The sequence below is a fragment of the Pristis pectinata genome, chromosome 31 (assembly GCF_009764475.1).
Source record: "Pristis pectinata isolate sPriPec2 chromosome 31, sPriPec2.1.pri, whole genome shotgun sequence".
Lineage (NCBI taxonomy): Eukaryota > Metazoa > Chordata > Chondrichthyes > Rhinopristiformes > Pristidae > Pristis > Pristis pectinata.
Window position 1 is genome coordinate 6,632,520 of NC_067435.1, and position 17,278 is coordinate 6,649,797.

Here is a 17,278-nt window from a genome sequence, read left to right on the forward strand (position 1 = left end):
GGCTGTAAGTAACAATTTCTTTCTTCAACACTACTCACTGTATATGCTGACACACCATCAGTCTTCGTCTTTGAAAAGCTGAACCCAATCTGATTTATATACAATGGGGGAGGGGGGAGAGAAAGAGAGAGAGAAAAAAAAAACACATTAACAAAGTATTTTTTAAATAATAAACTGTTCCTAATACATAATATAAATGAGCAGGAATTCTTAAGTACTTGGTGCAAAAATCTCTTTGCATTTTCCAGGTGCTGTGGCGACACATATCGGAACCACATTCCATACTTGTGCCATGCACCACAACACAGTCTTTGTGGCACAGGAGAACATTAGAAAATATGAGTAGGAGGTCACTCAGCACTTCAAGCCTGCCTTATCATTCCATTGATCATGGCTGATCTGTCCTAGGCCTCACCTCTTCTTCTGTGCCAGTTCCCCATAGCCCTCAATTTCCTAATCCTTTAAAAAAAATCTACTGACTCATTAAATACCCCCAAAGAAATAGCATTCACCACCCTCTATGGGAGAGAATTCCTGAGGTTCACCACCCTCTGAGAGGTTTCTATGCAACTCAGTTTTAAATAATTGCCCCCTAATCTTGTAACTATGTCCCCATTCAACTTCTACTCCTAGTGGAAGCAGCTAAATCTACCCTGTCATGTCCCCCAAAGATCAATAATAATACATTATTAATTAATAATCTAATATTAATCTATAATAATCTATATAGATTATTAAAGTCATTCTTCTCAACTCAAGGAATATATAAAATATTGTTTAGACTTTTTAAAAAAAAATTTTACTCTGCCAATTTTACATTTCATTGTTTTATTGAGGCCAATTGGAACCAAGGGAAATAGAAGCCTTGCCACTTTTTCTATAACCTTGGTGTTGCTCAGTTATATAATTTTTCCGACATCTCCTTCCAACATGGACTAACTCAGCTTTCGCTTTCTCCAACTCCACTCTCTCAAATCCCTTATGCATTTCCCTGCTAAAACTAATGGTGCAATACCTTAGCATAACACATGCAAACAATTAGTGGATCCATTTAGTGGATCCAATTAGTGAACTAGGGAGTCACAGACCCAACCAGCTGGATGAAAGAGAAGAGATTGGAGGAGATAGTTTGGTCAACCTTGTCAAAGGCTACAGACAGGGATGATTCATGACTTTGATTAGAGATGTTTTGGTATTCTGCAGTATAAAAGATAAAACTTGACTAAAGAAATTCAAACATGTAGTTTTGGGTCAGAAGCAGATACAACTCGATGGGTAGCATGCTCTGCATTAGGAAGTTGTTGGCTCAAATCCCAATCCCATTCAAATCTTGGATTTGATCTCTTGTCTTCTCTGAGCCAGGTGGCCTTCATCAATACTTTACACATTTGGGAGAATTGCAAAGCCACTGTTCAGCCATTATCAGGCTCAGCTTAAATACCCTGCCCAGCTGATCACATGGTCTTGCACATCAAATACAAAACAGTTATTTGGGACACAAAGTACTGGGGCTAATTTTCTCCAAGCAGATAGGGCTGATCTATTTTAGCTATCTGTTGAAACAAGAGAAAAAAAATCTTTGTGGAAAAGAAAATATTATCAAACTAATCTCTACTTCTCCACAGCACAACAGGGGAAATTGAAATTTCATCATTCCCAAGTTACGCAACATTTCATTCAAAGTACTTACCAAAATCTTCTCCAAGGCTATGTCTGTTCTTAACTGAAGACTTGTGAGGTTTACTAACAAGGTCCCATTAGTGTAGAAGCCAAAGGTGTTCAAGTGAACTTTTGATCTTGTATCATCCTAAAACAAAAAAGGTGAAAGTGATATCAATACAGAGAAATCCAATTAGGCTGTGCCTCAGTAGCAGACAGACAGCACTGGGCTTGCACATGATGCCCACTCTCAAACAGCCCTCACAACACTCACTGTTCAAGTCTAGGACAGTGAACAGCATTTTCAACTGAGGTATTGAAGGCCTTCTCCTCACTGAAAGATTTCTGTTCAATAGCACTCATTCAGGATGTGCCAATGTGCTTTGCAACTAATGAACTATTTTTCAAGTTTACTCACTTAGAACGTAGCAGAGATAGTGCATAGCAGGCCCACTCAAACAGCAATATCACAATGAACAGAAAATGTTTTGTGTGACTTAAGTTGAGGGATAGGAATAGGCCAGAGTACTGGGTAACCACCTTTCTTACTTAAACATTGGCATTGGTCCTTCACATCCAGCTGAACCAATACGCTGCAGTTTAACATCTCATCCAGAGTCAGCACCTCTGCCAATGCAACACTCAGGAACATAAACGCAGATATTCTTTAAACTCATCTGGAATAGGATTTGAGCCAACAACTTCCTAATGCATAGCATACTACCCACCGAGTTGTATCTGCCACTCCCCTGGGATTGAACCAAATACCATTCAAAATACAGGAGCTTAGGAGAATAGGGGCTCAAAAGTGTGAACCATCATTCTAATAATTAAACATTTCTAATTTAATTCTAAGTTTACAGTTATTCAGCATCTCATAATGAAAAACTTTCTTCATTACTTGTAATTGGAGAAGGTTTTAAGCTATTGGATGATTGGTTGAATTTTTCTGCAGCATTCTTTTTTCTGCAGTAAATTACCATTACACCAGTACATCAGCTTCCAATTTGGTTTTAATGATGCATTATCTGCTGTGGCTCCATAAGAGCCCTCTTGCATCTGAATCAAAAGATTGTCGGTTCAAGACTCATTTGAGACTTGACCACATAAACCTAGATTGGCACTCCGAATGTATTACTGAAGTTGTCCTGCATTTTGGATTAGTTATTAAACCATGGTCCTGTTAACCACCACAGGTGGTGGTCATAAAATATCCCATGTAACTATTTCCAAGGATAACAGCGAGGTTAAATATTGGCCATGCTGCAATATAGAGCTCATAATCAACATCAGATAATACATTTATTGTATTTCTGTTTGTGGAGGCTTTCTGTGCAAAAATTGGCTGCCAAGTTTCTGCAGAATGCAATTAGAAATACAGAGAAGCAGTCATGAGGTATAGAAATGCTAGTGTAGCGGTTAGTGTAGCGCTATTACAGCACCAGCGACCCAGGTTCAATTCCTGCCGCTGTCTGCATGGAGTTTGTATGTTCTCCCCGTGCGTCTGTGTGGGTTTCCTCCGGGTGCTCTGGTTTCCTCCCACATTCCAAAGACATACAGGTTAGGAAGTTGTGGGCATGCTATGTTGGCGCTGGAAGCGTGGCAACACTTGCAGGCTGCCCCCCAGCACATTCTCAGTAACGCAAAAAGATGCATTTCACTGTGTTTTGATGTACATGTGGCTAATAAATAAATATCTAGAAATACAAGTATCTCTCTTTCTTCCCTCCCCCCCCCCCCCCACAGAATTTTACAGTGTACAGAAACTAAAAAGTGGTTAAGTTAATGGGCTAACAGCTAGAGCTTTGGATCACTGATGCAGAGACAACTTCAAACTCCACCATGGCCGGTGGAGAAATTAAACACAATAATTAAATAAATCTGAAATTAATGTTAGTCTCAGTTACATCTGTACAACTACTTGACTTCCATGGAAACCCATGGTTTACTCAACAGATGATATTGCTGTCCTTACCCAGTCTGACCCAAGTGTGACTGAAGATTCAAACGTACTTAATGGATCTAAACTGCCTCTTCAGTTTACGGGCAATTAGGATGGACAATAAATGATGGTATAGTAAGTAATGTCAGAGTCATCTGGCATAGAAAACAGATCTGTTGGCACCCTGTGACAATGCACCCATTGGGTACCTATCTGTACTAAACCCATTTTCTAGCACTTGACTAGCCTTTTCATGGGCTCGTTTAAGTACTTAAATACTGTGAGGATACCCACCTCCATCACCCACTCAGGCAGTGTATTGTAGACTACCTACCAGGTAAAAAAAATTCCTCAAACCCCCTCTATCTCCCATGCCCTGTGGTAAAGACTTAATAGTCACAGCTGATCTGTCCAGAGGAAGTGTAAATAAAGGGAGATGAATGAGAGCTAAAACGAAAGGGCGAAAGGTGCTGACATTGAGATGTGGAACACTGTAGTTATTCAATTCCAAAACACAGAATGCTGGAAATACCCAGTAGGTCAGGTAAGACCTGAAATGAAAGGGGAAAAACTGAAGTAGTGTTACAAGTTGATGACCTTTCATCATGGACTGTTCCAACACAAACTGAAAAGGCTAGGTGTCTAAAGTTGAAATTATAAACACCTCCACTAAGGGGAAAATTTCTCACTCTATACCCTATCTATGCCCTCAAAGTCCTGGAATCCTCAGTTAGGTCACTCCTCAGCCTTCTGTTTCATGGAAAACAAATCCAGCCTATCCAGTCTCTCCTCACAGTAGGAAGCATCCATCCCAGGCAACATCTTGGATGATCGTCTCTGCTATCACAGTCTTCCTTTAGTGTGATGACCAGAATTACTCGCAGTACTCCAACTGTAAGCCAACTATTGTCTTATATAGTTGTACCATATTCTCCCTGCTCTAGTAGTACAATGCCTCAGTTAATTAAGCCAAGCATCTTGCATGAATTCCTATCTAACTGTACTGCTGCTTTCAAGGATCATTGGACACGTACATCAAGGTTCCTCAGTCCTTCCTAGGGTCTAACATCAGGTACGGTAGTGTAGCAGTTAGTGTAACACTATTACAGTGCCAGCGACCTGGGTTCAATTCCGGCCACTGTCTGTAAGGAGTTTGTATGTTCTCCCTGTGGCTGCGTGGGTTTCCTCCAGGTGCTCCAGTTTCCTCCCACATTCCAAAGACGTAGGGGTTAGGAAGTTGTGGGCATGCTATGTTGGCACCAGGAGTGTGGTGACACTTGCGGGCTGCCCCCAGAACACTCTACACAAAAGGTGCATTTCACTGTGTGCTTCGATGTACATGTGACTAAAGATATCTTATATTCTAGTCTCATTAGTCATCCCAAAATGTATCACCTCACATTTTTCAGCATTAAATTCTGTTGGCCATTACTCTTATTACCTTACTAACTTCGTCCTGTAGCTGCAGAATATCTTCCCCACTTCAACACAGTTACCGATTTTAATGTCATCTGCAAACTTACCAAACAATACCTCTTGTGTTCAATGTTAATTTATAAAGCAAACAGCAGGGGTCTCAGCATTGTTACCTGCAAAAGCAAGTCTTGACCATCTGATGTCCAAAGATCCCCACCATCTGGGTCATGCCAACTTCTCACAGCTATCATCGGGCAGGAGGTACAGAAGCCTCAAGTCCCACACCACCAGGTTCAAGAACAGCTACTTCCCTTCAACCATTTGGTTCTTGAACCAACCGGCACAAGCTCACTGGAGTTTAGCAACACCGTGACCACTTTGATCACCTTGCACCAAAATTGACTGATTTTTTTTTGGTTTTAATTGTGTTCTTTCTTGTAAAAATTGTGTATAATTTGTTTATGTTTTCTTGTGAATGCTGCTTATATGATGCTATGTGCCTGTGATGCTGCTGCAAGTGAGTTTTTCATTGCACCTGTGCACACATGGACTTGTGCAGATGACAATAAACTTGACTTTGACTTCAGTCTCCATCAATCAAGTCAATTTTGGATACAATTTGACAAATTGCCCTGGATCCCGTAAGCTCTTACCTTTAAAGCCAAGCTCCCATGGGAGACCTTGGTAAGACTTAATTATCTCTTCAAATAAAAAAAATCAGTTAGTCAGAGAGTATCGACTTTAATAAAGCAATGCTGAATATGTTTGATTAATCCCTGCCTCTCCAAGTGCAGATTAATCCTGTCCTGCAGAATATTTTCTACACTTGCTGTCCTTCAATTATCCGGCAATTTTTTGTGGCCAGAGATGATTTGCAAATTTCTACCAGAACCTCAGCAACCTCCTTCCCAGTTTCCACCCCAACCCCCCCCCAGTAGCCTGGGACACATCTCATCAGGCCCTATGATTCATCCACCTCTATGTCTACTAAATCATCTAATGCTTCCTCCTTTTTGAAGGTAATTTGCTCTAGAATTCCACTGCCCCCCCTCAAAAAAATGTTGCTCTGCTGGCCTGACTGCTCTATTGCCCGTTAATAATGATCCTCAACTCAGAACATACGAAGGGCATTTGATCCCTCAAGCCAGCTCCACCATTTAATAAAGCTGATTGATTGTAACCTTAACCTGACCACCTGTAGTAATCCTTCACCCCTTGCTTATCAAGTATCCGTCTAACGTGCCCTTAAAAATATCCAAAGCCTCTGCTTCCACCATCCTTTGGGGGAAGAAAGCTCCAAAGACTCACAATCCTTGGAGAATTTTTTTTTGCCTCAGTCTTAACCCTGAGCTCTCCTATGGTTAGTGACTCCTAGTTCTAGATTTTCCCCACAAGAGGAAATAGCCTCTCCACATCCATCCTGTCAGGCCCCCTAAGATCTCAACTCCACCCCCCCCTTCACTCTCCTAAATTCCATCAGATAGAAGTCTGCTCTTTCCAACCTTTCCTCACGAGACAACCCACCCATTCCAGATATTGATCAAGCAGACCCCTCAACAATTTCAGTGCATTCCCAAATAAGGAGACCAATGCTGCACAGTGTTCAGATGCTGTTTACATTGCTCAATGTAACTGAAGATAACTTCCCTACTTTTGTATTTATTCCTCCTAGCAATAAATGATAACATTCTAATCGTTTTCTGAATCATTTACTGTGCCTGCATTTGACTTATGTGAATCATGAACTCGGAAACACAGATCCTGCTGTCTGTTGGGGCTCTGCAAGCTCTCACCATTTAGACAACATGCTTCTTTTTTTTTATTTTTCTTGGCAAAATGGATAATTTTACATATTCCCATGTTAAATCGGTAAATTGGTTTATTATTGTCACATGTACTAAGTTACAGTGAAAAACTCTGTTTTGCATGCCATCCATACAGATCATTTCATTACAATTGTGCAAAAGTACAAGGGAAAACAATAACAGAATGTTGAATAAAGTGTTACAGTTACAGAGAAAGGGCAGTGCAGGCGGACAATAAGGTGCAAGGCCATAACGAGGTAGATCGAGGGGTGAAGAGTCTACCTCATCATACCAGGGGACTGTTCAATAGTCTTATAACAGCAGCATAGAAGCTGTCCTTGAGCTTGGTAGTATGTGGCTTTTGTATCTTCTGCCTGATTTGGTGGGGGGGGTGGAGGGTGGAGGTAGTGTTGGGAAGGGGACGAATGCAAGGGGTGGGTGGGGTCTTTGATTATGTTGGCTGCCTTACCGAGGCAGTGAGAAGTGTAGACAGAGTCCATGAAGGAGAGGCTGGTTTCCGTGATGTGCTGAGCTGTGTCCACAACTCTTCTGCAGTTTTTTGCGGTCTTATGCAGAGCAGTTGCCGTACCAAGCCATAATGCATCTGGATGGGATGCTTTCTATGGTACTAAAAATTAGTGAGGGTCAAAGGGGGCATGCCAAATTTCTTTAGCCTCCTTAGCAAGTAGAGGCACTGGTGTGCTTTCTTGGCCATGGTGTCTACATGGTTAGACAAGGACAGGCTATTGGTGATGATCCCTCCTAGGAACTTGAAGCTTACAACCCTTTCGACCTCAGCACCATTGATGTAGACAGGTGCATGTACACCGCCCCCTTTCCTGAAGTCAATGACCAGCTCTTTTGTTTTGCTGACATTGAGGGAAAGGATGTTGCCACGACACCATACCACAAGGCTCTCCATCTCCTTCCTGTACTCAGACACATTGTTATTTGAGATTCAGCCTACAACAGTGGTATCATCTTCGAACTTGTAGATGGAGTTAAAGCAGAATCTGGCCACACAGTTGTGAGCGTACAGGGAGCAGAGTAGTGGGCTGAGGACGCAGGCTTGTGGGGCACCACTGTTGAGGATAATCATGGCGGAGGTGTTGCTGTCAATCCTTACTCCAATTGCCAGATCTCTGCCCACTCAATTAATCTATATATATATCCTCATGTCCTTTTCACAACTTACTTTCCTAACTGTATCATCAGCAACTTTAGCAACCATACATTGCTTCCTTCTTCCAAGTCAATTATGTAAATACTAAAAAGTTGAGGACCACCAATCCCTGGGTGAGACCACTCCTTACATTCCGACAGTAGCAGAACATTCCATTATGATTATAACTTTTTACACTCATAAGTTCCTGTCCAGCCAGGAGTTTGCCTCCTGTACACAAGCAAACAGCCTTGAGGACTTTACAGCAGAGAACAGACCAGAACTCACAGAAAAGAGAAGTTCCTGGGAGTGAACATCACCAACAGCCTGTCCTGGTCAAATCACAGATGCCACGGCCAAGAAAGCTCACCAGTGTCTCTACTTCCTCAGGAGGCTAAAGACTCTCACCAACTTTTACCGATGCACCATAGAAAGCATCCTATCTGGATGTATCACGGCTTGGTATGGCAACTGCTCTGCCCAGGACTGCAAGAAGCTGCAGGGAGTTGTGGACACAGCCCAGCGCATCACAGACACCAGCCTCCCCTCCTTGGACTCTGTCTTTACCTCTCGTTGCCTTGGTGTAGCAGCCAGCATAATCAAAGACCCCATCCACCCGGGACATTCTCTCTTCTCTCCTCTTCCATCGGGTAGAAGATATAAGAGCCTGAGGGCACGTACTACCAGGTTTAAGGACAGCTTGTACCCTACTGTGATAAGACTATTGAATGATTCCCTTATACAATGAGATGGACTATGACCTCACGATCTACCTTGTTGTGACCTTGCATCTTATTGCACTGCACTGTCTCTGTAGCTGTGACACTTTACTCTGTACTGTTATTGTTTTTACCTGTATTACATCAATGCACTCTGTACTAACTCAATGTAACTGCACTGTGTAATAAACTGACCTGTACGATCGGTATGCAAGACAAGTTTTTCCCACTGTACCTCGGTACAAGTAACAATAATAAACCAATTTTAATCTTTCTTCCCTTCCATCCTTCTCCACGTGTGAAATACAACAGAATTATTGGCAAAGTTTTCAACCTAAAGGTGATACAGTGAAATTACAGTGCAGCAAATTCTACCTTCAGTCCAAAATATATCAGCTCACATTGACCACAAATATACATACTATATTGAGTTTAAAATCTTTGTTATTTGGTGTTTATGGAGTCACAACTCTCAAAAAATATGAACTTCCTTGAATCAAAGGGTTTAGATAAAGTAGATAGAGAAAAACTGTTGCCAAGAGCTAGATCTTTAAAAAAGCACAACAGCATTGCTAAAACAAAGGTGCTGTTCAGGAAAATACACAGTCCAATGAGTGGCGAGGGACTGGAATGCACATTTTCCCTGTGACTTTATCCGAGTGTTCCCACCTGGTACTCCAGTTTCCTCCCACATCCCAAAGACAAGCAGGTTGGTAGGTTAATTGGCCACTGTAAGTTTCCCCTAGTGTGTAGGTGAATGGTAAAATCTGTGGGGAGTTGATGGAAAGGTGGGGAGAATTAAAATGGTATAAGTGTGGGATTAGGCGACACTTGCGGGCTGCCCCCAGAACACTCTGCAAAAGATACATTTCACTGTCTGTTTCGATGTACGTGTGACTAATAAAGATATCTTATGGTGTAGATGTGGGAAGAAACCAGAGCACGCAGCAAAACCCACATCAGAGGGAGAGTTTGCAAAAATCCACACAGACAGCACCAAAAGTCACAATCAAACAGAGTTCCTTGGAACTGTGAGGCAGCAGTGTTAACTGCTGTACCACAATTGGTGGCTGATAATACTTAACTCTTGGCTTGAGTCACTAAAACCCATCAGGAAATGACTGACTAATGCTATTTTAGTACTGGTAACACATGATTCATGTTTGATGCAGTCCTTTTGCTTAACAGCTCTCCCATGGCAAGGCTTCTGCTACTGTTAAGCATTCTGTTGCTGTCAAACATTCATGAACTAAAGTGTCAGTGTCTATCAGTAACGATAGATGGTTTAATTGCTATTAACTGAATTGTAGGTAAGATTAATTATAAAGAGACTGTAGATTGTATGACTCAGAATGATTTAGTACAAGCAGCCCATTTGTCCCATCAATGAACATTACAGTTTCATGTTCTTTGCCCATATCCAACCATTTCTTCCTTCCAATTTCTTGGGTGTCATGGGCAGTGTATGGTGTTTTACACACTCTCGATAACTGTGTGGATTCCCACCAGTACCTCAGTTTCCTCCCACATCTCAAGGGAGATTTATTTATATATGAGCAAAGTCTGCATCAAACATGCAACATAATACTTTAGTGTGCTCCAAGTTCTAAAATAACATAAATTAGTCATCTCCTGATTTTTTCTTACTGACTCAAGGTCAAAAGTATTGACAATAAGCAATTTTTATAACCCTCTCAATTACAGCCATGTGTAGGGTGAATGGATCAACAATCACCATTACTACACCATGAAACCAAAAGCAACTTGGAATTGACACATGTACAGAAAATTTGGAAACTCCAAGTTTGTTATCAGTGTCCCCACATTCAAAGGGGGATGTACATTCTCCTCCACTGGATTCAAGAAAAATCAGTTGAATTGGTGAGAAAAGATATTTACAAGAGGATCACAATACAAGACATTCTTAAATTGTTAGACTTTGCTGTATGAGGTATCAGTGACATTTTGAATGGCATCCCATGTCATAACTACTGCTTAACTAACATTGGGCCTGAAACTAATTTTAGAAATATGGATTATAATTCTTTTAGGTAAACACTGAAGAATATAAATTAAATAAACATTTTGAAAAATTCTGCAATCATTATGATACTTCAGTCTTTGCTTAAATTATGCATGGTAAAACGTAGTTGAAAATTACGTCTCCGCACCTTCTTCTTCAGTAAGACGTCCTCTCCCCCTTCTGATGATCAGTTCTCCCGCCTCTAGCGCTCTTCTTCTATCTGGACTTCCCCACCGGGCCTGTGACCTTCCCTGGACCTATTCATAGCCAATTGTCGGCACAACATCAGCCGTCTTGACTTTTCTGCTCCCCTGACCCACTCCAAACTTACCCCTTCTGAACTCTCTGCTCGCCACTCCCCCTGCACCAACCCCGACATTGTCATCAAACCAGCTGACAAAGGTGGTGCTGTGGTCGTCTGGCATACTGACCTCTACCTTGCAGAGGCCAGATGCCAACTCTTGGACACTTCCTCCTACCTACCCCAAACCACGATCCCAACAAGGACCAGCAGAACGTTATCTCCCATACCATCACCGACCTCATCACGTTGGGAGATCTCTTCCCCTCCCCCTGCGCCCCCCCCCCAACCCCACAGCTACCAACATGATAGTCCCGCAACCTAGGACTGCCCGCTTCTATCTCCTCCCCAAAATCCACAAGATGGACTGTCCCGGCAGACCTATTGTCTCCACATGCTCTTTCCCCACTGAGCTCGTATCCTTGTACCTGGACACCATCCTGTCCCCAGAGTCCAATCCCTTCCCACCTACATCCTTGACACATCACACACTCTCCAACTCTTCCATAGCTTTAAGTTCTCCGGCACGTACAACCTCATCTTCACCATGGATGTCCAGTCCCTATATCTCTCTATTCCCTATTTTGACAGTCTTACTGCCCTCCGCTTATTTCTTGACCAGAGACAGAACCAGTCCCCTTCCACTAACACTCTCCTTCACCTGGCTGAACATGTCCTCACCTTAACTTCACTTGATTCCTCCCACTTTCTACAGACCAAGGGCGTAGCTATGGGCACTCACATGGACCCCAACTATGCCTGCCTCTTCATTGGCTATGTTGAAGCGTGTCTGTTCCAAGCCTACTCCGGCCCCATTCCTCAACTCTTTCTCCACTATACTGATGACTGCACTGGTGCCACCTCTTGTATCCCTGAGGAACTCGACAGTTTAATAAATTTCACCACTAATTTTCACCCTGCTCTCCAATTCACTCGCACTCTCTCTGACACCTCTCTCTCCTTCCTCAATCTTTCCATCTCAGGAGAATCCTTATCCACCGACATCTTCTACAAACCCACTGATGCCCACATCTACCTCGATTACAGTTCCTCCCACCCTGTCTCTTGCAAGGACGCTATCCCTCTTCCTCAATTTCTCTGCCTCATACACTTCCGGGATGAGGCTTTCCACTCCAGGACATCAGAGATTTCCAACTTCTTTATGAATCGTGGCATCCCTGCTACCGTGGTCGAGAGACCTTGCACCCACATCTCTGCCATTTTCCGCACCTTTGCTCTCAGCCCCCCCACCCCCCCCCCCCAGACCCAACAGGGATAGGGTCCCCCTTGTCCTCACATTTCACCCCACCAGCCCATGTATTCAACACGTCATTCACCACCACTTCTGCCATCTCCAACAGGACCCCACCACCAAGCCTACCTTCCCCTCCCTACCCCTCGCAGGGACCGCTCTCTCTGACTCCCTAGTTCACTCCTCCCACCCCAGGGACTTTCCACTGCCCCTGCCATAGGTGCAACACCTGTCCCTACACCACCTCCATCCAGGGACCCAAACAGCCCTTTCAGGTGAGAACTGCACCCCCCTTAATATCATCTACTGCATTCGGTACTACAAGTGTGGCCTCCTCTACATTGGTGAGACCAAACGCAGACTAGGTGACCATTTCGCAGAACACCTCACTCCGTCTGTAACCGCGATCTGCATCTCCCCATTGCTAGTCACCAACTCCCCCTCCCACACTATCACTGATATGTCAGTCCTCAGCCTCCTCCACTGTTAGGAGAATTCCAAGCGCAAACTGGAGGAACAGCACCTCATTTTCCGTCTCGGAACCTTGCAGCCTAACAGCATGAAGACTGAATTCTCTCACTTTAAGTAAACCAACCCCCCCCCCCCCCGCCACCCCCACCCCCAACCATGCATCTTCTTTTCTTCCCTATCTTTCTTCTACCCCCCTTTTTCCTCCTTACCTTTGACCCATCCCCCAGTGGATCTGCTCTCCCCGCACCTGCCTATTGCCATCTCTTACCTGCATCTACCTATCACCACCTTGTGCCCACCCCACCTCCCCTCTTTTATCCACCTATCACTGCTCTGCTTTTCCCTCAATGGGCTTCCCCTTTTCCTATCTTCAGTCCTGAAGAAGGGTCCTGACCCGAAATGTTGACCGCCTACTTTCCTCCATGGATGCTGCCTGGCCTGCTGAGTTCCTCCAGCATTATCGTGTTTTTCATTCCTTCTGTAGTTGAAAATTATGTTTTCCCACTTTTGGTTCATTAACTGTGAGAATTCTTTAATTCAACTGTCTCCTCAGCCAGCTTGATGAATGCTGAATACCAGAGATTTCCCCTGAAACAATGGCTGGCAGCAACAAGCATCAAAAAAAGAGAAGCTCAAACCACAGAGTTGCTAGATACATGCAGGCATCTTTCTCTTGCTGATCACAAAATTCAGGCCAATAAGCTACTACATGGATTCTAGATCGAAAATTCCTAAACTTTTCTTGTGTACCCTCTTCTAAGTTTAATCTTCTTGCATTCCCCTGCTAGCATACATTTTATATTTTAACCAAATAATGAACAAAAGCACCTACAGCCCTGTGTGAAATGTTGAATGTGCCTGTATCAAAGGTAGTCTTATACATGTTTAGTCTAAGCAGTCTTAGCATCAGTGCAGACTGAGCCAGTTAAGGAGATTTTTTTTTTGACAGTTACCTCCTCCTACAGGGAATTTACAGTTATAAAAACTCAAAGACAAATTTTTGCATAATAAATTATACATTATGCAATTATACAACATGTTTAATTTATGCTTTTCTTGTGAATGTTGTGTCTCTAATGCTACATGCCTGTGATGCTGCTGCAAGTAAGCTTTTCATTGCACCTGTGCACACATGTACTTGTGTATATGACAATAAACTCATCTTTAACTTTCAAAATCATCTATAGAATTTCTATCCTGTATCCCACAGATGCTTTCCTGCATACATCAGCTTGGAAACACCTGAAATGGATAAAACCCATATCTCCCAGAGAAGCTTTAAGGCAGACTCACAACTCTATTTTATAGCAGCGTAAAAATATACCTGTGATCTTTCCAGAGGTAGAAGGACCAGCAAGCAGAGGACATCAAGGAAATATTTTATTTCTTGATGATAGTTTCAAAGGGGAACAGAATAAATTTGAAGGAAAACATTTGCAGAGCCACAAAGAGAAGGGACAGCAATATGGGATTAATTAACATTCTATGATAGACTTAAGTCTGTGGTGGAGCTCATTGCTCCTAATCTTGGAAAATGACATGGGAGATCAGCCTGGTGTAACATTAAAATGGAACAATGGTGATTTAAGCAAGTAATACTCTATGTTGTTCAGGAGCTGACCAAACATTCTAATACCCATCTTCCTCCAGATGGAAAATTTCTACTTTTTATTTGAATTCAAACGGCTAACTCTACCCTCTAGTCAAAAGTTGTGGTTTCAACTTCTGCTAAATTTTACCATAAATATAGAACTGCAGTGGTTCAAGTAGGCAGCTCACCACCACCTTCTCAAAGGCACCTTGGGATGGACAAATTTTACCATAAATTTATTTATAAAATAAGTGAAGTCTCAACAAGTCATCAAGACAGGCCAGTGTTTGAAGAGATTTTTGGATCTTTAACCAATTTAACAATAATGTTCTTTTCATCAATCTTTAATGTGAAGCTACAAACAAGGAAATATTAAGCCAGGTAACCAAGGAAGCCAGGCAAAGAGATTTAAGGAAGGCATTGTAGGCCCAAGAAACTGAAAGCAATTGACAAAGTCATTCTAATCAGAGATGCAAAAGGGAACAGAATTTAGAGAAGTCCTGAGATTGTGGGTGTACTGGAAGTTACAAAAACAAAAGCAAGAACCTGGCCAAATTAACATTTTTGACTTTCATGACTCAGCTACTCACACACAGAATTGAATCTCACAGACATGGGAAGCTTGTTCTGGTCTTTACATAGAACTGCATGGCTTGTTTCTATACTCTGCATGTCATTTGGCCCAACCAGCCTATACTCCACTTAAATTCCTGCCATCCTTCTTCATCCGACTGGATCCATTTGTTTATCCCTTTGCACATCCTTCCTCCTATTAAGTACATCTATCTTATTCAGCTCCACCACTCTGAGGTAGCAAGTTCCATATTCTCAACACTCTCGTAAACAACTTCTGACTTCCCAACTTAATTTCTTGACAGCCTTTTTTATTTAGCAAAAATTTTCAGGACCTGGGTGCCATTGTAAAGGACAACACATTGCCCATCCCAAGGTGCCTTTGAGAAGGTGGTGGTGAGCTGCCTACTTGAACCGCTGCAGTCCTTTTGGAGAAGGTACTCCCAAAGGGTTGTTCAGTAGAGAATTCCAGGATTTAGACCCAACAAAGGAATAACAACATATTTCCAAATCAATATGGTGTGGTTTAGAGGGGAAACTACAGCTTGGTGGTCTTCCCATACATCTGCTGCCTTTGTCCTCCCTCATGGTAGAGGTAGCAGGTTGGGAGGTGCTGTCAGAATGACCTGGGTGGGTAACTGCAGTTCATGTTGTAGATAATAAAACTAGAATTATGGTACGTACTGTCACCACAGATGGAAACAATCTGTCTTTGTCTGCTCTTAAAACCTATGTTATATGATCCCTCATGTTATTCTTTCAAGGGAAAGGAGATCTAATCTTTTCACCCTGATAGTGAAATTTTGAGATTATATTCAACATCCTTGCAAAGCTCTCTTCACGCCAACTCATCACATTCCAGATATTGGTTTAGGATTTTGGTCTATAAGGTTCCTAAAATAGAGCAAAGGAAAAGGAGATTTAGGCCCAGTTTGAAATGGAGGCTGAAAATGCTTGAAGAGGAGGCAACAGTCGCAAGAAAGGAACCAAGAAAGCAACAGCAGAAGGAGGCAAAACACAGAGAAAATGGGGAAAAGGAGAGTGACACATAACTGCAGCAATAAAGCATTCAGCCCCTGACACCAATGTCTTCCCTTCCAGGATCAACGTGACTTCTAAAGATACTTCCAGCTTATTGTAAGCTTCCCAGCAGGCCACAGACAGCAACAATCCAATCAACAGTTTCAGGGAGATTCAGTTCACTGGGCATCTGCAATCGCTGACTAAACACACTGCAACATTAGAGACAAAAACAACGACCAAGTATGCTGGCGATGTACAGGAACTGCACAGCTGGGTCCTGTTTGAGCCCAGTAGTCACAGCTCCTGCAGCAAAAGGCTATGGAGTCCATACTTTGTCCAGCAGACAATTGGTTTCAAGGCAGCGGAGGAGGAAAAAAAAAAGACATTTTGAAAAGGTTTTGATGGGGATGGCGGGGCACCTACAAAACTACATCCCAACAATAAACGAGTATCTCTGTTTTGGTCAGATCAAAAGGTAGGACATCTCCAGGAAAGAAAGTAATTACATTTCCACTGGGTGAGATCATGATGTCAGAGTAACCCAAAGAAGTTTGCCAGGAACAATGTAATTTTGAAGAGCAGCCCACGCTGTAACATATGAAAAATAAGCAACTTGCACAAATAAATTCCCATAAACAGCAATATGACTTTGATGAGATAACCTATCCTCATGATGATGAATATCAGAAAAACACACATCAGGAATAACTCACCCCTTTTTTCGAAAAAGAGTAGCTGTGGGAATCACAAAGCAAATGGAGACAGTTTATGATCTCATTCAGAAGCAACACTCTCCCTTAGCACTGCACTGGAGTGTTAGCTTAGACTTCTGTGGTCACGGTTCTGGAGTGATCCAGGGTAAGGAAGGTGTGCGAGCCTGCAGCTGGTGGCGTTTCCTCGTAGAATATGGAAAAGTGGTAACATCAATACCAAATGGATGCCCCTTTCCTACCCACGTTCACAGTAACAACACATTGAGGGGGCGGCCAGAGTTGTGGACGAACTTTTCACCAACACTGGGCCCAAGTGGAGAAGGTGGGGGTTGGAAGGGATGGAGAGAACCTCAAACCCAAGCCAACTGGAGTCCCTCAGAGGCAGTGGAAGGGAGGAAGCCTCCAGCCTGGTTGACATCCATTGAATTTGCCATCCACAATAACCAAAGACCACCTACCTTAAGCGTGAGGTGATGGATCCGCCCCGTCGTCCCAACAACGGCGAGAAGCAGCAGGAATAAAACCCCAACCCCTCCACCAGCCATCATCATGACACTAGCGGAAGCAACGGTGGGCCACGCGTGACGGACAACCCTACTAGCCAATCAACAGCGGAAGATTCAACTGA

At 42.9% G+C, this 17,278-nt stretch overlaps 1 protein-coding gene across 2 annotated transcripts in view; it reads right to left on the bottom strand.

The window, feature by feature from the left end:
- Positions 1-17,219, bottom strand: part of LOC127584985 (protein GPR108-like) — a 49,660-nt gene extending 32,441 nt beyond the window's left edge. For both annotated transcript variants that reach the window (XM_052042075.1, XM_052042074.1), the window contains exons 1-3: positions 17,109-17,219; positions 1,691-1,807; positions 39-89 (exon numbers count right to left, since the gene is read on the bottom strand). In XM_052042075.1, the coding sequence (XP_051898035.1) occupies positions 39-89; positions 1,691-1,807; positions 17,109-17,201 (261 nt within the window). In that variant the 5' untranslated portion in view covers positions 17,202-17,219. The remainder of the gene's footprint in view (positions 1-38; positions 90-1,690; positions 1,808-17,108) is intronic.
- Positions 17,220-17,278: the final 59 nt, after the last annotated feature.